Genomic DNA, 20,780 nt, shown 5'->3' with positions numbered 1-20,780 from the left:
CTAGAACGATCAGAAACACGTTTAATATACAGTCACTAATATTTTATGTAGAAAAACATTATTTGATATGTAATTACAATCGTTAAGCAGTATCTGTTAGTCGATAACATCATAAAAATTGCAGCAAACTCAGGAATGTCCTTTTAATATATTCGAGTTTCTGTTCAGTTAAATCAGTTTTTTCTGCCAGCACGCCTTTGTTTTTTTTAACTAAGGTTAATTGGACTTCCTTTTTCATTGACAACCTGGTCGCGGGCTGTTAAATATCATGCGAATAGGTGCAGTAAGTTCGAATCCTGCCAACGGACACCTAGTGTCTTTTAAATAATTACAGTTGCATTATTATAATTCTTTTTGTTTCTTTGTTTCAGTATGGCTGTTCATTCAAATGGAAATGTAATTGCTACAGGACAGTGTGTCAAATGTCATGTGAATTGGTGCATTAGGTTCGAATCCTGGCAACTGACACTTGGTGTCTTTTAAATAATTACAGTTGCATTATTATAATTCTTTTTGTTTCTTTGTTTCAGTATGGCTGTTCATACAAATGGAAATATCATCGCCACAGGACAGTGTGCAAGCAAAAGTTCATTGCAGCAAAATACCGTATGTCTACTTCAGTTTGCACTGGGGGTTTTGTTATGTAGATTTATTACTGTGCTAACTAAATTCAGTATGTCAACGTCTAACTGTATTCAAATTTTGAATTCTAATTTAAATATAAATTTGCTACTTCTACCTCTTATGTCGAGTTTTAGCGGTGTACGATTTCAATGTATCAGTTTTCAACTGTGATATATTTTAATATGTCAATTTCTAACTGTTTAGTATTTCAATTACCGGATGCATTGTGTTACAACAGATCAATTTCTAGCTCGATTTAACATAATTATATTGTGATATGTTAATTTACAGTAATATTATATGTCACTTTCTAATTCCATTATATTTCACTTTCATGTGATGTCAATTTCAAGCTGTGTATTTCTGATTGCATTATCATTCGTAATGTCACTTTCTCTGTTCTATTTGTATTATATAATCGGATTATATATGAAGTTCTTCCAGTATTATAATTTGTTACGTTTATTTCTAACTGTACTATATTTTAACAAGTTAATGTTTAAGATGTGTTAAATTGTAACACTGGCGTAGCCCCAATCAAATCTGAACAACAAAATGGTAATACATGGTCAGGGTCGTATCTCTGCACAATGCAGAGTCGAATGGGCATTTGGCAAAATAGTGTTTGATTCTATGAATCCCTATCTAGTGTCTCCACTATAGGAGGACAGCCACCCTAGAAGAGATCCTTTACTGGAGATTTCATCCCTCTTGCAACTCCAAAAGAGGACTGCCACCCCACACTAGTTTACTAAATAAAAACAAGCACCGGACAGATTTAATTAGAATAAATACTCTACCACGTCATATGTTTTCCGGTCGCCCCATAACATCACTGGTAGACAGTATGGTTGCCTTCCCCTCCCCACTGCCCTCCATTCCCATCCCCGCGCCGGAATGTGAATGCCTCCTAAATAAAATCGTGGCTAGCCAGTGAATTGTAAGTCAAAGTTAAAGGGACATTCCCGAGTTTGCTGCATTGTAAAATGTTTCCGACTAATAAAATATTTCTACGATTAAACTTACATATTAAATATATTTTCTGGTTTAGGATATCAGAGTCTGTATATTTAATGTGTTTCTGGTCGTCTTAAAGAGACATTCCTGAGTTTGCTGCATTGTAAGATGTTTCCGACTAATAAAATATTTCTACGATTAAACTTACATATTAAATATATTTTCTGGTTTAGGATATCAGAGTCTGTATATTCGATGTGTTTCTGGTCGTCTTAATATTTGTAAGAAGCCCAAACTGGATTTTGTCTTCAAATAATTTCGTACGTACGAAAAAAAACGTTTTTAGGAAATAAAAGGAAATTTTACCTAGTACAAATATTACAACGATCAGAAACATGTTTAATTTACAGCCGCTAATATTTTATGCAGAAAAATATATTTGATATGTAATTACAATCGTTAAAAAGTATCTGTTTGTCGATAACATCTTAAAAATTGCAGCAAACTCAGGAATGTCCCTTTAATTATATTTTGACACCAGGCCAACGTGAGGATATGGCGAGCCGACACACTACAGACGATGTACACCCTGGGATCTGGCATGTTTACGAAAGCTGTGATGTCAGTAGCCTTCCCCAAAGACACTGTGAGTTGTAACATTATTTCTCATTGGCTGCTTCCCAATTATAAACATCTCTGATTGGCTACTGCTCATTCATGAGATAATGTTCAAGGTTCTGTGAATGGTTATTTTTTAAAATGCTAACAACTGCTGTTACCCTACAAAAATTAATGAAATTAAACTATTGATAAAACTATGGTTAATAAGGAAGTTAACTGTCTCAGGAAGAATAACCGTATTAAAAACACTAATAATACCTAAAATTACATATTTACTAACTGCACTACCAAACCCATCCAAAAAAGAAGTTAACAATTTGAATAGATTATCTCATAAATTCATAAACTCGATAAAATAAAACGAGTCTTATTAGCTCAAGAATTCAAAGATGGTGGATTACAAATGTTAAATATATATAATTTCATGATGGCTTTAAAAGCTTCATGGATTAGGAGACTATTTTTAGGTAACCCAAAATGGATTAAACTGTTTGAATCTACTACTAACATATCCAGTAGACACATTGTAATAAATGGAGATTATTATTTGATTATAAAAAGACATTTTAAGCTCAAATATTTGGTACAACAGCAATATAACAATAAATACAAAACCATTCTGTTATAAAAATTATTTAGAAAAGGAAATTTTTTACATCTGAGAAATTATAAGATATATATATATATATATATAACACATAAATTCACACTTTTTAGAATATACATCGCTTATAAACAACATTAAGACATTTATAAATAAAGCAGACAATGTTAGAAATGGCCACTTTACATTGCTAACTAATCCTGTATTTCCGGTAAAATTTAATATTATTCTTAAAAATCAAACAGGTATTAAAGACATGTATAAATGATTAAATCACGAAATTATTACATCAACATCACAAATAAGATGTAGAAACCAAGTTTTGCTTTTGACTCAAAAGAATGGGGAAACTATTATAAAGTGCCTTTTATAAGTCTCAAAGATACAACTTTGATATGGTTTCAATACAGAATTATGCACCAGATACTAACAACTAATACTTTTTTCCATAAAATTAAATACATAGATACTAATGAATGTACGTTCTGTGGCAGTTCACCAGAAACATTAGCATATTTATTTTACTATTGTAATAAAGTGTCTGATCTGTGGCATGCTGTTGTAAATTGGATTTTAAACAAAAAAGGAGAGATATAAAATACATATTTATAAACTGGCTGTTAATAAATATTAAATATTATATATACAAGACAAAAATGAAATAAATATAATAGCTGCTCAAAACATTTTGCAAAATAAATACGAAAGAAAAATATATTCTTTTTAAAAACTGTAAATATGAAGAGTATAATACAATCTGGGCACCATGGAAACGACTCTTCAGTCAAGAAAGTAATTTGATGGAAGAAAATAGAAACAATTATCAAGCGAGCGCTTGACGTGAATTTTGACATTATTACTTATCACTATAATTACTACTATAGCTTTTCTTTTTACAAATCCTTCTTACTAAACCTATATATTTATTTTATGTCCCCATTACATCAACCAGCCTATTTAAATATATTTCTATTAACTAGCCATTTATAATGTGTTATTAATATTACTATCTACATGTACATATGCATTAATATTAAATATATCATCATCTACATTATTTGTATAAGTATTACTATAATCAGCATACTGCCACAATGTGTATGTACTCCTAGTATTTAGTGTGTATAATCTAATTCATATTCTGTGAGGCGATGAATCAGGGCACCCCAACCCTGGCACCGTCACAATGAGCTGGGGACAATAAAATATTTTTAAAAACCCTCAAAAAACACAAAAAACAACTGCTGTTGAAAATCGTTTGGTCTTATTTACTTTCGCAAAAATATACAGGTGTATGTAAAAACAAAATACGTAGCCACTTAACATGTTTGTTTTGCTATTTCTTGTTACATATGGCAATGTAGCACTAGACATAAGATCAGTGATTTTTCAAATTTACTATTTATTAATAGTAATAATGTCATCTAAAGTGCGAGATAGAGCTTAAAAACACTACGATAGGGGGTGGGGGCAGGATATTCATATTTACAAAATAGACTTAAATGCAGCATTTGTCAGCTTTTTTTCACTAGCCGTCGGACATGGCAATAATAGTTATTTACTAGCCCAACCTTGAATATCACTAGCCATGGGAGTGGGGCTACCATAATCTAGAAGCTCTGCTAGCCATCGGGCATGGCAATAGTAGTTATTTACTAGCCCAACCTTGAATATCTCTAGCCATGGGAGTGGGGCTACCATAATCTAGAAGCTCTGCTAGCCATCGGACATGGCAATAATAGTTATTTACTAGCCCAACCTTGAATATCACTAGCCATGGGAGTGGGGCTACCATAATCTAGAAGCTCTGCTAGCCATCGGGCATGGCAATAGTAGTTATTTACTAGCCCAACCTTGAATATCACTAGCCATGGGAGTGGGGCTACCATAATCTAGAAGCTCTGCTAGCCATCGGGCATGGCAATAGTAGCTATTTACTAGCCCAACCTTGAATATCACTAGCCATGGGAGTGGGGCTACAATAATCTAGACGCCCTGATACAGTAATCTTTAATTAACACAGGTGCGATTTTAATATTTATATTACTTTAATAATTTTTAGTGATAAAGAATGTTTTACTTATTTTAATATATTTGTTTTAATACACATATGGGTGTTGTCTTTAAACAGAAACTGGTGATTTGTGTTACCTGTGCAGGTATAATATCAATCTAAAGATAATCGTTGTTTTTATTATGCTATGTTGTTATGTTATGTTATGTTATGTTATATGTTATGTATAGAGATTATTACATGAGCTTATGTGTCGTACTGATTTTACGAAACGCGTGTCAGGATTATTGTATTGCCCGAGCGAGAGCGAGGGTAATACATCACTCCTGACACGAGTTTCGTAAAATCAGTACGATTCACACGCGAGTGTAATAATTTCTTTATTATCCACATTATCCGTAATAGTTTTTTTCACGAATAACAAAGATCATGTCAAGGAAGGCGACGACGAAATGACGTCATTTTGGTAAGCGATTACATAGAGCTACGGCTGGAGACGCCGCATTACGATATGACGTCGCTTCCCAAAATGACGTCATTTGATGTGCACGTGAAATCATTGTGACACATATGTGTCATACTGGTTATATTTCCCTGGATATCTTGAACCATGTGGATAATAATATGTTATATGTTATGTTATGTTATTGTATATAGAGGCTATTTCATGGGTTTTTATACGATTTTTATGTCAACGAGTGATGTGTGAAAACCATATGTTCACGAATTGCCAAGCAATTCATGAAAATATGGTTTTCACACATCACTCGTTGACATAAAAATCGTATTCGAAAAAACACCATGAAATGGACTATTTATTATATACATATTTCCTAATTTTTGACAATATCTTTCGCTCTTTGGTAATATCTTTCACTTATCCTATCGAAAACACGTAACGTCATGATATATTTCTTCCTATGGAACTTTGCCAGAAAATTTACTTTACCATAGACTTTTAAAAAGAAATTTGATTAAAATTTATCTTTATTAACATTTATTTAACAATACTGCGGTGCAAACATACCTGACAAAGCGATCCTCTAAAAACTCCCACAAAAACAAAACGAGTCGAACGCCGTTAAATTCTTACACTTAAACTCGATGACACTACATTGTGTCATCATTATTTAGCTTCGTATTCAATTTGTTTTATATATTTTATCGTAATTGCACTTCGTATCCCGTTTTTATAGGTACAGTTGTTTAAATTACAATTTTTATTTTTCAAATACGATCAGATGCATTGGTAATCATCAAATTTAAATACGAAGAACCGAGACAAAGGGAGATAATTTAATCGTGCACTTTTACAAAAAAAGTAAATACGACTTCTATATTTTCACTGTAGCTAAAATACAGTGAAAATATGACTTTTCACCGGATATGACTTTTATGGTTTCCGTAGATCTACATATTTCATTGCTATGTATATAATAAGTTATATTATGTTATGTTACTTTATGTCATATTAAATTATTGTATGTTATGTTCTGCTATGTTACTGTAGATGTTATTGTATGTTATGGTATGCTATGTTATTGTACATGTTATTGTGTGTTATGTTAGTGCATGTTGTGTTGTTTTTATGTTTATCTTATGTTACGGTACATTTGTGTTATTTTTGTGTTACATTAAATTACGTTATGTTTTATATTTTTGTTTTATATATATTACATTATAATTTGGTTATTATTATATTATTATTAGTAGTAGTAGTAGTAGTAGTAGGAGTTGTAGATGTAGTAGTAGGAGTAAGTAATAGTAGTAGTAGTAGTAGTAGTAGTAGTAGTAGTACTAGTAGTATGTTATTATTTTTATTATCGCCATGATTAATATTAAATAATAATAATACTTATTATTATTATTATTATTATTATTATTATTATTGTGCAACAGGACTTGGTGGCTGCGGTTGATCTAAGTCAGGACAAACAGCTGACTGTCTGGGATGTGACTGACGGAAAACTTGTCGCAAATACTTTCGTGAGTTAACCAAATATCACTTTAAAGTCATACTTACCTTCCTATAATCCATATCAGAAAAGTGTTTTTCAAGAAAGCACACAAATAATGTGTTTTTTTAATAATAAAATAAAAACAACCAAATATGAATTAATAAAATCCCCAAAAGGTTGATGTAAACCAAAGTGTAGTATGCGAGTCTCTCTCTCTCTCTCTCTCTCTCTCTTTCTCGCCTTCTTTTCTCTCTCTCTCTCTCTCTCTCTCTCTCTCTCTCTCTCTCTCTCTCTCTCTCTCTCTCTCTCTCTCTCTCTCTCTCTCTCTCTCTCTATATATATATATATATATATATATATATATAGCTTCGAAAACTGTGACAAAACATGATTACAATAGGCCTGCGCCCTTTCTTCTTTGAGTCCTACTAACTGCGACAGCAATGATAATAGTAAAATAATAAATAACAAATAAAATCAATGGCAGTGATTATAGTGACGATAACAACAGGATATACTAAAGAAACAATGGTACTGGTAATATGAATTCATTAAATGCGCTGACCCTAGAAACCGACCTCGTTTGCGTCGTGGTTAAGCCATCGACTACATGCTGGTAGGTACAGGGTTCGCAGCCCTGTACCGGCTTCAGCCCAGAACGGGTTCTTAAGGGCTCAATGGGTAAGGCCACTATACCCTCTCTCTCTCTCTCTCTCTCTCTCTCTCTCTCTCTCTCTCTCTCTCTCTCTCTCTCTCTCTCTCTCGTTTAAATGAAATGACTCTTGCAGCTATTGTTTTCTTAATTTACATAATACTTACATTTTGCTAACAGGCACCTTCAAAGCAAGATCTGTGGTGGTGATTGGGGGGGGGGGGAGGGGGGGGGGATCAGAAAAAAATACGTTGATTTGTGTTAATATCTAGTCAGCAGTAATACTCCAAAATAATATATACTTTTAAACTGTGCAATAGAAGCTGTACTATACATAACGATTATAAATCTGCTACTAGCATATTCAAAATCGTATGTCTGTAGTGTAACATTATTTTATGTGAATCCTCGGATACTAACAGTCTACTCACTTTGAGTTACAGATAAACGTAGAAGTAGTGTGTGCTATCGGCTTCAACCCTTCAAACCTGATACTAGAGCCAGCAATATTAATAACAGTTTACTCACTTTGAGTTACAGATAAACATAGAAGTAGTGTGTGCTATCGGCTTCAACCCTTTAAACCTGATACTAGAGCCAGCAATATTAATAACAGTTTACTAACTTTGAGTTACAGATAAACATAGAAGTAGTGTGTGCTATCGGCTTCAACCCTTTAAACCTGATACTAGAGCCAGCAATATTAATAACAGTTTACTCACTTTGAGTTACAGATAAACATAGAAGTAGTGTGTGCTGTAGGCTTCAACCCTGGGGACCTAAACCTAATACTAGAGCCAGCGATATTAATAACAGTTTGCTTACTTTGAATTACAGATAAACATAGAAGTAGTGTGTGCTATCGACTTCAACCCTGGGGACCCAAACCTAATACTAGAGCCAGTGACATTAATAACAGTCTGCTTACTTTGAGTTACAGATAAACATAGAAGTAGTGTGTGCTATCGACTTCAACCCTGGGGACCCAAACCTAATACTAGAGCCAGTGACATTAATAACAGTTTGCTCACTTTGAGTTACACATAAACATAGAAGTAGTGTGTGCTATCGACTTCAACCCTGGGGACCCAAACCTAATACTAGAGCCAGTGACATTAATAACAGTTTGCTCACTTTGAGTTACAGATAAACATAGAAGTAGTGTGTGCTATCGACTTCAACCCTGGGGACCCAAACCTAATACTAGAGCCAGTGACATTAATAACAGTTTGCTCACTTTGAGTTACAGATAAACATAGAAGTAGTGTGTGCTATCGACTTCAACCCTGGGGACCCAAACCTAATACTAGAACCAGTGACATTAATAACAGTTTGCTCACTTTGAGTTACAGATAAACATAGAAGTAGTGTGTGCTATCGACTTCAACCCTGGGGACCCAAACCTAATACTAGAGCCAGTGACATTAATAACAGTTTGCTCACTTTGAGTTACAGATAAACATAGAAGTAGTGTGTGCTATCGACTTCAACCCTGGGGACCCAAACCTAATACTAGAGCCAGCAATATTAGTAACAGTCTGCTCACTTTGAGTTACAGATAAACATAGAAGTAGTGTGTGCTATAGACTTCAACCCTTCAAACCTGATACTACAGCCAGCGATATTAATAACAGTCTACTCACTTTGAGTTACAGATAAACATAGAAGTAGTGCTGTAGACTTCAACCCTGGGGACCCAAACCTGATACTAGAGCCAGCCATATTAATAACAGTCTACTCACTTTGAGTTACAGATAAACATACAAGTAGTGTGTGTTGTAGCCTTCAAACCTTCAAACCTGATACTAGAGCCAGCGATATTAACAACAGTCTGCTCACTTTGAGTTACAGATAAACATAGAAGTAGTGTGTGCTATAGGCTTCAACCCTGGGGACCTAAACCTGACACTACAGTCAACGATATTAATAACAGTCTAGTGGTGTCGTTAAACAAAACAAACTTTGTGTTCCAGATAAACATAGACGTAGTGTGTGCTATCGGCTTCAACCCGGCGGACCCGAACCTGCTGGTGACGGTGGGGAAGGAACACATCGGGTGGTGGAAAGTTTACGCTGAAACTCACACCATCCAAAAGTTCGCGAATCCTGATTACGAGGTTTGTGGAACTTGATCTCTATTTTACTGATATTGTTTACTTATAATTAATATGGGCAGATCCAAGGTAGGGACCAGGAGAATCTGTCACTCTCTAAAACCAATAAAGTGTCCGTTTACTTAACAGTCTGTTTACAATTTTCAAAGACGTGTCCTATGTAAGGAGTTGATCCATGTGCCATTTTTTCCCTTGGTCCCCTTCCTTAAATATTTCCTGGATCCGCCCTTGATTAATATGGGATGGGATACAAATTTAAAGGGACATTCCTGAGTTTGCTGCATTGTAAGATGTTTCCGACTAATAAATTATTTCTACGATTAAACTTACATATTAAATATATTTTCATGTTTAAAATATCAATGTCTGTGTATTCAATGTGTTTCTGGTCGTCTTAGTATTTCTAAGAAGCCCAAACTACATTTTGTCTTCAAATAATTTCGTGTGTACGAAAAACACTATATTTTAGGAAATAAAATGAAATTTAACCTAGTACAAATATTCGAACGGTCAGAAACACGTTTAATATACAGCCACTAATATTTTATGCAGAAAGATATATTTTATATGTAATTACAATCGTTAAAAAGTCTTTTAGTCGATAACATCTTAAAAATTACAGCAAACTCAGGAATGTCCCTTTAAATGAGGGTGTTCTTCCTTGTGCAGGTACTCGAGTCCTTGAGTACTCGTGGAAACCCTAGAGACCAGCAGAATCTGTTGTCACTCCCTAAAACAAATAAAATGACCGTTTACTTAACAATCTGTTTACACAATTTTCATTGATGTGCCCTTTGTAAGGAGTTTCAGTTCATGTTCCATGTTCCCCCTTTGGTCCCCTTCCTCAAATATTTCCTGGATCCGCCCTTGATTAAGGTGTTAGATGCAGGAATAGATATTTAGATACTTGATACACATTTACAGCATGAAGGAAGGACCATATATTATGGTCGACAACAATTTGGATATTAAAGTGTCTGAAGCAAAAATGGAACCCCACAAAGGTGGTTGGAGGTGGGATGGGATACAAATTTAAAGTGCCATACTATTGTAGAAATGGAAATGACTTTAGGGACTAGATATTGCTATACATACCTTTGCTTGGCAACCAATACGCCTGGCGAATATGTTTTTGTGCTGTGTGTCGTTGAATATTCATTCAGCTAGACATTTTGATGAGGACATTCTTTCTTTTTTTCAGAACTATTTACGAGCTCGGTTTGTCATTTGCCTGACCCACAACGAGAAGGGGGATCTAATCACTGGAGACTCGAACGGAACTATTTACATCTGGGGAGGGGGCGGCCACAAGATCACCAACTTTGTTAAACATAGCCATGAGGTGAGAAAAGAAAAGAAAGGAATATTTTGTTTTAACGACATCTCAGAACATTGTAAACAATGGCTATGTGATGCCTGGCATATTAATTTAGCTCAGTCGGCATTGTGCTTGCTTGAGGTGAATGAATGAATGAATGAATGTTTAACCACACCCCAGCACACAAAAACACATGCATCGGCTACTGGGTGTCAAACTACGGTAAATGCACCAGAGAAGTCATGATCAATATAAATATAAAAATTCAAGACTTGTGTCAAAGGATTGAATTCCTTCATTGAGTCTACTGGGCTGTGGTATGTGGATACCTGTATGTGGGAAAGTGCAAATAAAAGATGCCTTACTACCAATGGTAAAATGTTGAGGGATTCCTCTGAAATCTACGTATCACAATTTTATCAAATGTTTGACATCCATTGGCCGACGATTAATAAATCAATGTGTTCTAGTGGTATCGTTAAACAAAAAAAACTTTTAAACTTTTCCTTGTATATTGCCGTTAAGACACTATACCAGTATTAACCTTTAGTGTGTTTAAAATAGTCCAGTTTAGAAATCTGAACGACAAACCCGTAATACATGATCAGTGTCGTATCCCTTCACAATGCAGAGTCGAATGGTTCATTCTATGAATCTTTATCTAGTTCCTCGTCTATAGGAGGACAGCCACTCCCGAGGAGATACTTTCCTGGAGATTTCATCCCTCTTACTATGCCAAAAAGAAGAGTGTCACTTCCAGACTAGTTTATTAAAGCAAAACTAGCACCTGACAGAGCTTATTAGAATAAGTATTGATGTGCTGACATGCACTCATGAATCAACTGTCGCGCCAGTGATGATATCATGTGTTCTCAAAAGATAACATCCGTCATCAGTACTGCCACCATAGCTGTCAAGTCTGTTCAGGGGTGGGAATTCTCCTCGGATCAGCTGTTTTCCTCTCATGGAACATTGCGTTTCCTCGTATTTTAATCGTCCTTTCCTCTCCAAAATGTGTCAGATGGCACAGATTTTAACCTAGGATTTCAAGAATTTCCGGTACACCTCTAGATTTCCACTTTTTTACATTTCACCAATTCCCACCCCTGCTGTTACTTCATCTAAAACGATAAAATAAATAAATAAATAAATGAGTCTTTGTTAAAAATAACATAAATTACAAGAATATTATCTACGTGTGTTTTCAGTGTCCAATCTTCACGGTTCTGTATTACCGCCATCACGTGTTATCTGGAGGTCGTGACGGGACTCTACAGTGCTGGCAGTGGAACAAGAACATGGATAACGCAGGATCGATGGAGGTCAGTCCAGGGAGCTTGTTCATAAATCAGTTTACTCGAGTCTAGGTTCAAACACTGGGCTTATTAGAAGTCAGTCCAGGGAGCGTGTTCATAAATCATTTTACTGGTCTAGGTTCAAACACTGGGCTTATTAGAAGTCAGTCTATAGCCCGTGTTCATAAATCATTTTACTGGTCTAGGTTCAAACACCGGGCTCATTAGAAGTCAGTCTATAGCCCGTGTTCATAAATCAGTTTACTCGAGTCTAGGTTCAAACACCGGGTTCGTCGGAGGTCAGTCCGTGGCTCGTGTTAATAAATAATTTTACTAGAGTCTAGATTCAAACACCGGGCTCATTAGAAGTCAGTCCAGGGACAGTGTTCATAAATAATTTTACTAGAGTCTAGGTTCAAACACCTCGTTCACCGGAGGTCAGTCCATGGCCCGTGTTCATATATCATTTCATTCGAGTCTAGGTTCAAACACCTGGTTCATCGGAGGTCAGTGCAAGGCCCGTGTTCATAAATAATTTTGCTACAGTCTAGATTCAAACACCAGGCTCACTGGAGGTACGTCCATGGCCCATGTTCATAAATACTTTCGGAGGTTTAAAACACCAGGCTCACTGGTTTGTTCATAGCCTGTATTCATAAATCATTTTACTAGTCTAGGCTCAAATATCAGGCTTTCTGGAGGTTATTCCATTGACAGTGTTCATAAACACTTTTAGAGACTAGAGATTTAAAATACTGGGCTCATTGGAAGCCCTTGGCCCGTGTTGATAAATCATTCCTCTCGAGTCTAGGCTCAAATACCAGGCTAATACGCATGGTCCGTGTTCATAAATATGTTTTCTTAAGGGTCAGGGCTCGTCATATAATATGTTACAGTTTCTATTTCACACTTTTAAAGGGACATACCCTAGTTTCAACCTATGGAAATTAAAGGACATACCCTAATTTTTAAACATTAAGGTATATTTTTGACAATTACAGCCATTACTTAGATTTTATGGTTTAGATTATCAATTTCCGTACATTCGAAGTGTTTTTGGTCATCCTGGTGGTTTTAATATCACAAAATGCATTTCTCATATTTTAAAAAACACACGTGCGTCTGAGAAGAAACAGTTATGGAGTCGAGGTTTAGTCCGTTTTTAGAGGGTATTTCAACATTTCAGTGTCACAGACTCATGTTTCACTCAATTGTAACTTTATCCAAATGCGTTACAGATTTGTAGATTAACTAAACTTAGTGTTAATGTTCATGGGTTGAAACTAGGGTATGTCCCTTTAACACTAAGTTTAGTTAATCTACAAACCTGTAACACATTTGGATAAAGTTACAATTGAGTGAAACACGAGTCTGTGACTTTGAAATGGATTAATAGCTGGACTCCATAGCTGTTACTTCTTAGACGCACGTGCGTTTTTAAAAATATGAGAAATGCATTTTGTGATATTAAAAACACTAAGATGACAAAAAACACTTCGAATGTACGGAAATGGATAATCTAAACAACAAAATCTAAGTAAAATATGACTTCAGTTATCAAAAAACGGCTCTAATAGTAAAAAATATGCCTTAGTGTTTAAAAACTACGGTATGCCCCTTTAAAATAGTGTATTGTGTTGGTGTATTACTTATTAACCCATAATTATGGTCAATCTTCTTCTTTAGGGAAAAGTACATTCATATCGTTGGGACCAGCTATGAATTAAATGATTAAAACCATTATAATATGGAAAGATCAATATATTTACTTTAAGATACGTGTAACCTTTGTATGAATTTGTGATTCAGCTTCCGAAATCCGAGGGCGGAGTGCGCATGCTCCACGTTTATAAGGAATCTCTGCTGATTGGAACAACCATGAACTCCATTTTGTCGGTGACTCTCGCGGAGAAAGGGTCGCCGCTAGAGGACGTTGAACTTCACCCACAGCCCATTACACAGGTTTGTATATTAATGAATGTTGTGATGGAACTAGATCTGTCTAATATCTGCAGTATTTTTAAAGTTGAATGCAAAACATGGGTCTGTAACCAGGGCATGGGGGGGGGGGGGGGGGGGGGGGGGGCAAAACGTTTACATGTCAAAACATCTGTAACTTAAAACACCAGATTTCATGGTCATACTGAATGACAGATGCGTCAATCATAGGAGAGTGGCGGTCCTCTTAAGGACGAGTGTCTGCTAATGGATCATGGAAGCAATCTCGACTTTGCCTAAAATGTCCTAAAACGAGATCACGGAATACGGTTTTGTCATTCAGATTTACGTTTAAACTTGTTTGCAAAAAGGAGATTCTTCTGGACGGAACAAAAAGCAGACCCTCATATGAAATTTAGGACTAACGCAAATACAGAGCTCTGCTAGTATAGGGCCGTATAAACGGGTAGGAAGCTGTGTCAAATGTCTCCCACAATTCTTAAGGTCCACAACCAATACCTTTCCCCCTACTATATTCCGGAAGCTGAATATCTGGATTAATGAATAACTTTACAGAGTGGTCGTTTCGTTTTGCAAAAAAAACGTCCGTAAGGTGAGGATTCCGGACTACTGGAGTCCGGACTAACGAGGTTCCACTCTATATATATATATATATATATATATATATATATATATATATATATATATATATATATATATATAAACAAATGTGCTTTTATTCTCCATTATAACGTGCCCACCCACCACCCCACCCACCCAACACACATTGTTTATACAGGTCTGTATTATTTTGAACATGGTATGGGGTGTAGCAACAATGAGACTAGTATTTCAATTTTGGGCTAATCCCTTCAGTAGATTTTGTAGACAGATCATTCTTACATATTTCTGTTTTTAAGGGACATTTCAATCACGTATGGGGTCTATATAATATACTAAAGTTGTCTTTTCCACAGGACAGTCGCGCAGGCTACCATTTTTTTTGTGGAAGAGAATGTTGGACGAATGGTTAAAAATAGCGGGCTGTCAAATGCCTTTCAAATCGGTGCAGTATGTTCCAAACCTGGCAACTGACACTTTGTATTTTTAAATTTTATTATAAATCGACGATAAGGTGTGACAACCACCAAATTAGGCTAGAGTGGTTTCTTCCGTCTTTTAGGTCATGTTCTTTTGTATATAGATTTTATAGACAAATCATTGTTACATTTTTTTTATTTTTTTTGAAGGGACATTTCTATGATGTTCACAGTCTTCAGAAAGTAGTCATGTCGTTATTTCTACAGGACTGTATTATTTTAAACTTGGAACAGGGTGTGACAACAATGAGGCTAGAGTTTGTTCTTCAGCCTAATAAGCCGGTGCCCCGTTTTACGAAGCAGTCTTAGCGCTAAGATCACCGCAAGTGTTTATCTACCTTATGCACTAAAGGTCATCTTAGCGTTAAGATCGCTTCGTAAACCAGGGCCCATATTTTCGAAGCAATTTTAGCGCTACGAAATCCTAATACCATCGTAGGGTATGACGTCACTATAGCACACGCCATAGTGACGTCAGAGCCTACGATGATTTTACGATTTCGTAGTGCTAAAATAGCTTCGAAAATATGGGTCCAGGTCTTTTGTAGATTTTTACAGATCATTGTTACATATGTTTGATTTGAAGGGACATTTCGATGATGTTCGAGGTCTTCAGAAAATACCCAAGTCGTTTATTGGAGCTGATTTCCTCACAGCCGGTGTGGATGGAGTCATCAGTAAATTTAGCACAGAGAACCACCAGCCAGTGTGGAAGATCGTCATGAAGGTAATTAATATGTTTGTTTGTTTGTTTATTTGTTTTTATTAATTTATTATATATAGTATTTTGTTTCTGTTTTAATTTCTTTAATTAATTAATAAATCAATTTATTTATTATAAATAGTTTATTTATTTATTATAAAACACCTTTTATTTATTTAGGGCCTATTATATAATTATTTAATTTATTATTTTTATTTAATTCAATTTAATTTTATTTTATTTAATTTTTATTATATTTTATTTTGCTAAATATTTTATTTTTATTTCATTAAATATTGTAATTTAATTTAATTTTAATAAACATTTTATTTTATTTTATTTTATTTTATTTTTAAAATTAAATTAATTTAATTTTGATTATTTTCTATTTTAATTATTTTATTTTAATTATTTTATTTTATTTTATTTTATTTATTATGTTTTTTTCTTATTAATTACACATATTCACATATTATGTTTTAATTTATGTGGTGTTGTTGTTCTGAGTAGAAGAATATCTGTTTAACAGCTCAAATGGTACATTTTGACATGTAACTCAGTGGTTAAACCCATGTGATGGGTTCCTGAATTGAGCACCATGATATGATGGATCTGCCCGTCTTTTTTGTTCTGTCTGTGGTAAATGTACATATACAAATTCCATTCAGGTGATTTTCTGATGCTAGGTTCAGACTATCAACTACCAGAACAAAATTGACAAACTTTCTACTCTCACGACTTTTACGACTGTCCAGCTAGTCTGAGCGCTCTTACAAGTCGATTTTCATCGTATAACCCATTAGTTGTTAATCTGAGCGCACATGTCGTAAGTCGGAAGTTGAGGAAATTACAACGCAGCCGTTCATTTGGTTAACTTCATAGTGACAGATGACAGTCTGAGATTAGCATAGCTCTCTAGAGCAAGCGTGGTAACAACCATATTTTTACTTGCAATTGTTTGTGTTGGACATTGTTTATCCTTCTTTTCCAATGTTCTCCAATTTGATATCGCTTTCAATTTCGTTTTTAGGACACTACGTTCTTGTGTGTTGACTGCAGTACAGAAGGAAAACTTCTCGCTTTTGGTACACATGACGGACAGTAAGTAATTATTACAGGTTTCATTCAATTGGGTTTATTCTTATTTGTATGACTGGAAACATTCCGTGTTGATTTATTATTCTAAGTGTGATATGACGGACAGTAAGTAATTAGTACATGGTTTTATTTAGTACATGGTTTCATTCAGTTGGGTTTATACAGTACTTATTTGTATGACTGGAAACAATTCATGTTGACTTATTATTCTAAGTGTGATATGACGGACAGTAAGTAATTAGTACACGGTTTCATTCAGTTGGGTTTATACAGTACTTATTTGTATGACTGGAAACAATTCATGTTGACTTATTATTCTAAGTGTGATATGACGGACAGTAAGTAATTAGTACATGGTTTTATTTAGTACATGGTTTCATTCAGTTGGGTTTATACAGTACTTATTTGTATGACTGGAAACAATTCATGTTGACTTATTATTCTAAGTGTGATATGACGGACAGTAAGTAATTAGTACATGGTTTTATTTAGTACATGGTTTCATTCAGTTGGGTTTATACAGTACTTATTTGTATGACTGGAAACAATTCATGTTGACTTATTATTCTAAGTGTGATATGACGGACAGTAAGTAATTAGTACATGGTTTTATTTAGTACATGGTTTCATTCAGTTGGGTTTATACAGTACTTATTTGTATGACTGGAAACAATTCATGTTGACTTATTATTCTAAGTGTGACATGGCGGACAGTAAGTAATTAGTACATGGTTTTATTCAGTTGAGTTTATACAGTACTTATTTGTATGACTGGAAACAATTCATGTTGACTTATTATTCTAAGTGTGATATGACGGACAGTAAGTAATTAGTACATGGTTTTATTTAGTACATGGTTTCATTCAGTTGGGTTTATACAGTACTTATTTGTATGACTGGAAACAATTCATGTTGACTTATTATTCTAAGTGTGATATGACGGACAGTAAGTAATTAGTACATGGTTTCATTCAGTTGGGTTTATACAGTACTTATTTGTATGACTGGAAACAATTCATGTTGACTTATTATTCTAAGTGTGACATGGCGGACAGTAAGTAATTAGTACATGGTTTCATTCAGTTGGGTTTATACAGTACTTATTTGTATGACTGGAAACAATTCATGTTGACTTATTATTCTAAGTGTGATATGACGGACAGTAAGTAATTAGTACATGGTTTTATTTAGTACATGGTTTCATTCAGTTGGGTTTATACAGTACTTATTTGTATGACTGGAAACAATTCATGTTGACTTATTATTCTAAGTGTGACATGGCGGACAGTAAGTAATTAGTACATGGTTTTATTCAGTTGAGTTTATACAGTACTTATTTGTATGACTGGAAACAATTCATGTTGACTTATTATTCTAAGTGTGATATGACGGACAGTAAGTAATTAGTACATGGTTTTATTTAGTACATGGTTTCATTCAGTTGGGTTTATACAGTACTTATTTGTATGACTGGAAACAATTCATGTTGACTTATTATTCTAAGTGTGACATGGCGGACAGTAAGTAATTAGTACATGGTTTCATTCAGTTGAATTTATACAGTACTTATTTGTATGACTGGAAACAGTTCATGTTGACTTATTATTCTAAGTGTGACATGGCGGACAGTAAGTAATTAGTACATGGTTTCATTCAGTTGAGTTTATACAGTACTTATTTGTATGACTGGAAACAATTCATGTTGATTTATTATTCTAAGTGTGATATGACGGACAGTAAGTAATTAGTACATGGTTTCATTCAGTTGGGTTTATACAGTACTTATTTGTATGACTGGAAACAATTCATGTTGACTTATTATTCTAAGTGTGACATGGCGGACAGTAAGTAATTAGTACATGGTTTCATTCAGTTGGGTTTATACAGTACTTATTTGTATGACTGGAAATATTTCATGTTGACTTATTATTCTAAGTGTGATATGACGGACAGTAAGTAATTATTACACGGTTTCATTCAATTGGGTTTATACAGTACTTATTTGTATGACTGGAAATATTTCATGTTGTCTTATTTTAAATGTGATTTTTTTTTTTTTTTTTTTGGGGGGGGGGGGGGGGTGGTGGTGATTGTTCCGTAAATTTTATTGTTAATTGTATGTTATAATTGTTAAAATAATAGTTTATGTTGAATCAGTAAATATACTGATAGAAATAAATAAAGGATCACACAGATAGCAACAAGAAATAATGACTGCATCAAACATCAATTCATATTGTCAGAAATTGAATGTCTTCGTACTAACGATGGATGCGAAGGTTAAGAGAGTCATCAGGTTGTTGTTTTTTTTAAAAGGGGTTCGTTTTGCAGATTAAAAACAAATCGCTGAAAGGGGTTTCTTCACATACCTCGTGACGTCGTTAATATCCATAATTGTTTTGGGAAAATAGTATGGCCAGACAAGGCCAGAACCCTGATAATTCCAGTATATTAAACAAATTATTTGTATTTGTATATAAAATGCGCCTGCATACAAAACCCTGTTTGCTATTCTTTTTGTGCCTTAATACAAACTTTGAAATATGTTTTTATCTTCTCTATTCGGTTAAAAATGAATTACTAATTTTATTTCCTTAGTTTAATTCTTGGGCACCTTCAATAAAAAATAGTTGTTTTACACACTGTTCGTTTAAAAATAAATTCACTGTTTTATTTCCTCTAGTTTAATCATTGGACACATTTAATACCAAACTTAACAGTTTTTGTTCTCTCTATTCGTTTTAAAATTAATTTACAATGTTATGTGTTCCTCTAGTTCAGTCTTTGGACACCTTTAATACATTTAAGATAGTTGTTTTCCTCACTATTCGTTTAAAAATAAATTCACAATTTTATTTATTTATTCTAATTTTATTTATTTATTCTAGTTTAATTCTGTTGGAACTGAATCCAGATGACTTGAGTGTGACGGAAGCGTTTAATATGAAGTTAACTAAAGAACGTCTAGACACCGTCAAACTGTCACCAGGTAATATACCTAACTTCCTTTCGACTCTTTCGTGTGCAGAGATACGATTTTGATAATGGAATACGGTTTTCTTGTTCAGAGTTAAAAGTCAGGGTCGCATAGCCGTTGACCTTCTAAATAGATAGATAAAATATTGCCCGAAAAGAGATACATTTAATTTGTTCACAAAAATTACTTTATTCAACAAGTTACACATTTGTGGTATGACATTAGTTATTCATATTTTGTTATATATTTGAATTATGGCTATGTACTCGTAACTCCCAGGAATTAGCTTTATTTGTGTCATATAGAGAAAGCGTAATTTCTGACAAACAAAAAAATCTATAAAGACTGAGCGCACCCTTTCTGCTTAAAAATAATACTAAAACATAAGCAAAAATAAAATTATAAATATTTTATATGAATCTATTGAGCTGATTGTCGGTGGCCGTCGGTGGACACGACAAGGCTATTTATATTTTATATGAATCTATTGAACTGATTTCAGACTGTTTGTCGGTGGCTGTCGGGGGACACGACAAGGCTATTTATATTTTATATCAATCTGTTGAACTGTTTTCAGACTGTTTGTCTGTGACTATCGGGGGACACGACAAGGCTATTTATATTTTATATCAATCTATTGAACTGATTTCAGATTGTTTGTTGATGGCTGTTGGTGGACACGACAAGGCTGTTTATATTTTATATCAATCTATTGAACTGATTTCAGATTGTTTGTCTGTGGCTGTTGGGGGACACAACAAGGCTATTTATATTTTATGTCAATCTACTGAACTGATTTCAGATTGT

General features: G+C 34.3%; 1 protein-coding gene across 4 annotated transcripts in view; it reads left to right on the top strand.

Annotated features, from left to right (window-relative positions):
• Nucleotides 1-20,780, top strand: part of LOC121373527 (echinoderm microtubule-associated protein-like 2) — a 93,754-nt gene that overhangs the window by 56,867 nt on the left and 16,107 nt on the right. For all 4 annotated transcript variants that reach the window (XM_041500202.1, XM_041500203.1, XM_041500204.1 and 1 more), the window contains 10 exons: nt 531-606; nt 2,123-2,227; nt 6,720-6,806; nt 9,404-9,547; nt 10,746-10,886; nt 12,071-12,184; nt 13,967-14,119; nt 15,782-15,922; nt 16,929-16,999; nt 19,885-19,985. In XM_041500202.1, the coding sequence (XP_041356136.1) occupies nt 531-606; nt 2,123-2,227; nt 6,720-6,806; nt 9,404-9,547; nt 10,746-10,886; nt 12,071-12,184; nt 13,967-14,119; nt 15,782-15,922; nt 16,929-16,999; nt 19,885-19,985 (1,133 nt within the window). The remainder of the gene's footprint in view (nt 1-530; nt 607-2,122; nt 2,228-6,719; nt 6,807-9,403; nt 9,548-10,745; nt 10,887-12,070; nt 12,185-13,966; nt 14,120-15,781; nt 15,923-16,928; nt 17,000-19,884; nt 19,986-20,780) is intronic.

Source organism: Gigantopelta aegis, chromosome 5 (genome assembly GCF_016097555.1).
Source record: "Gigantopelta aegis isolate Gae_Host chromosome 5, Gae_host_genome, whole genome shotgun sequence".
Classification (NCBI taxonomy): domain Eukaryota; kingdom Metazoa; phylum Mollusca; class Gastropoda; order Neomphalida; family Peltospiridae; genus Gigantopelta; species Gigantopelta aegis.
This window is presented reverse-complemented; position numbering and strand designations above follow the sequence as displayed.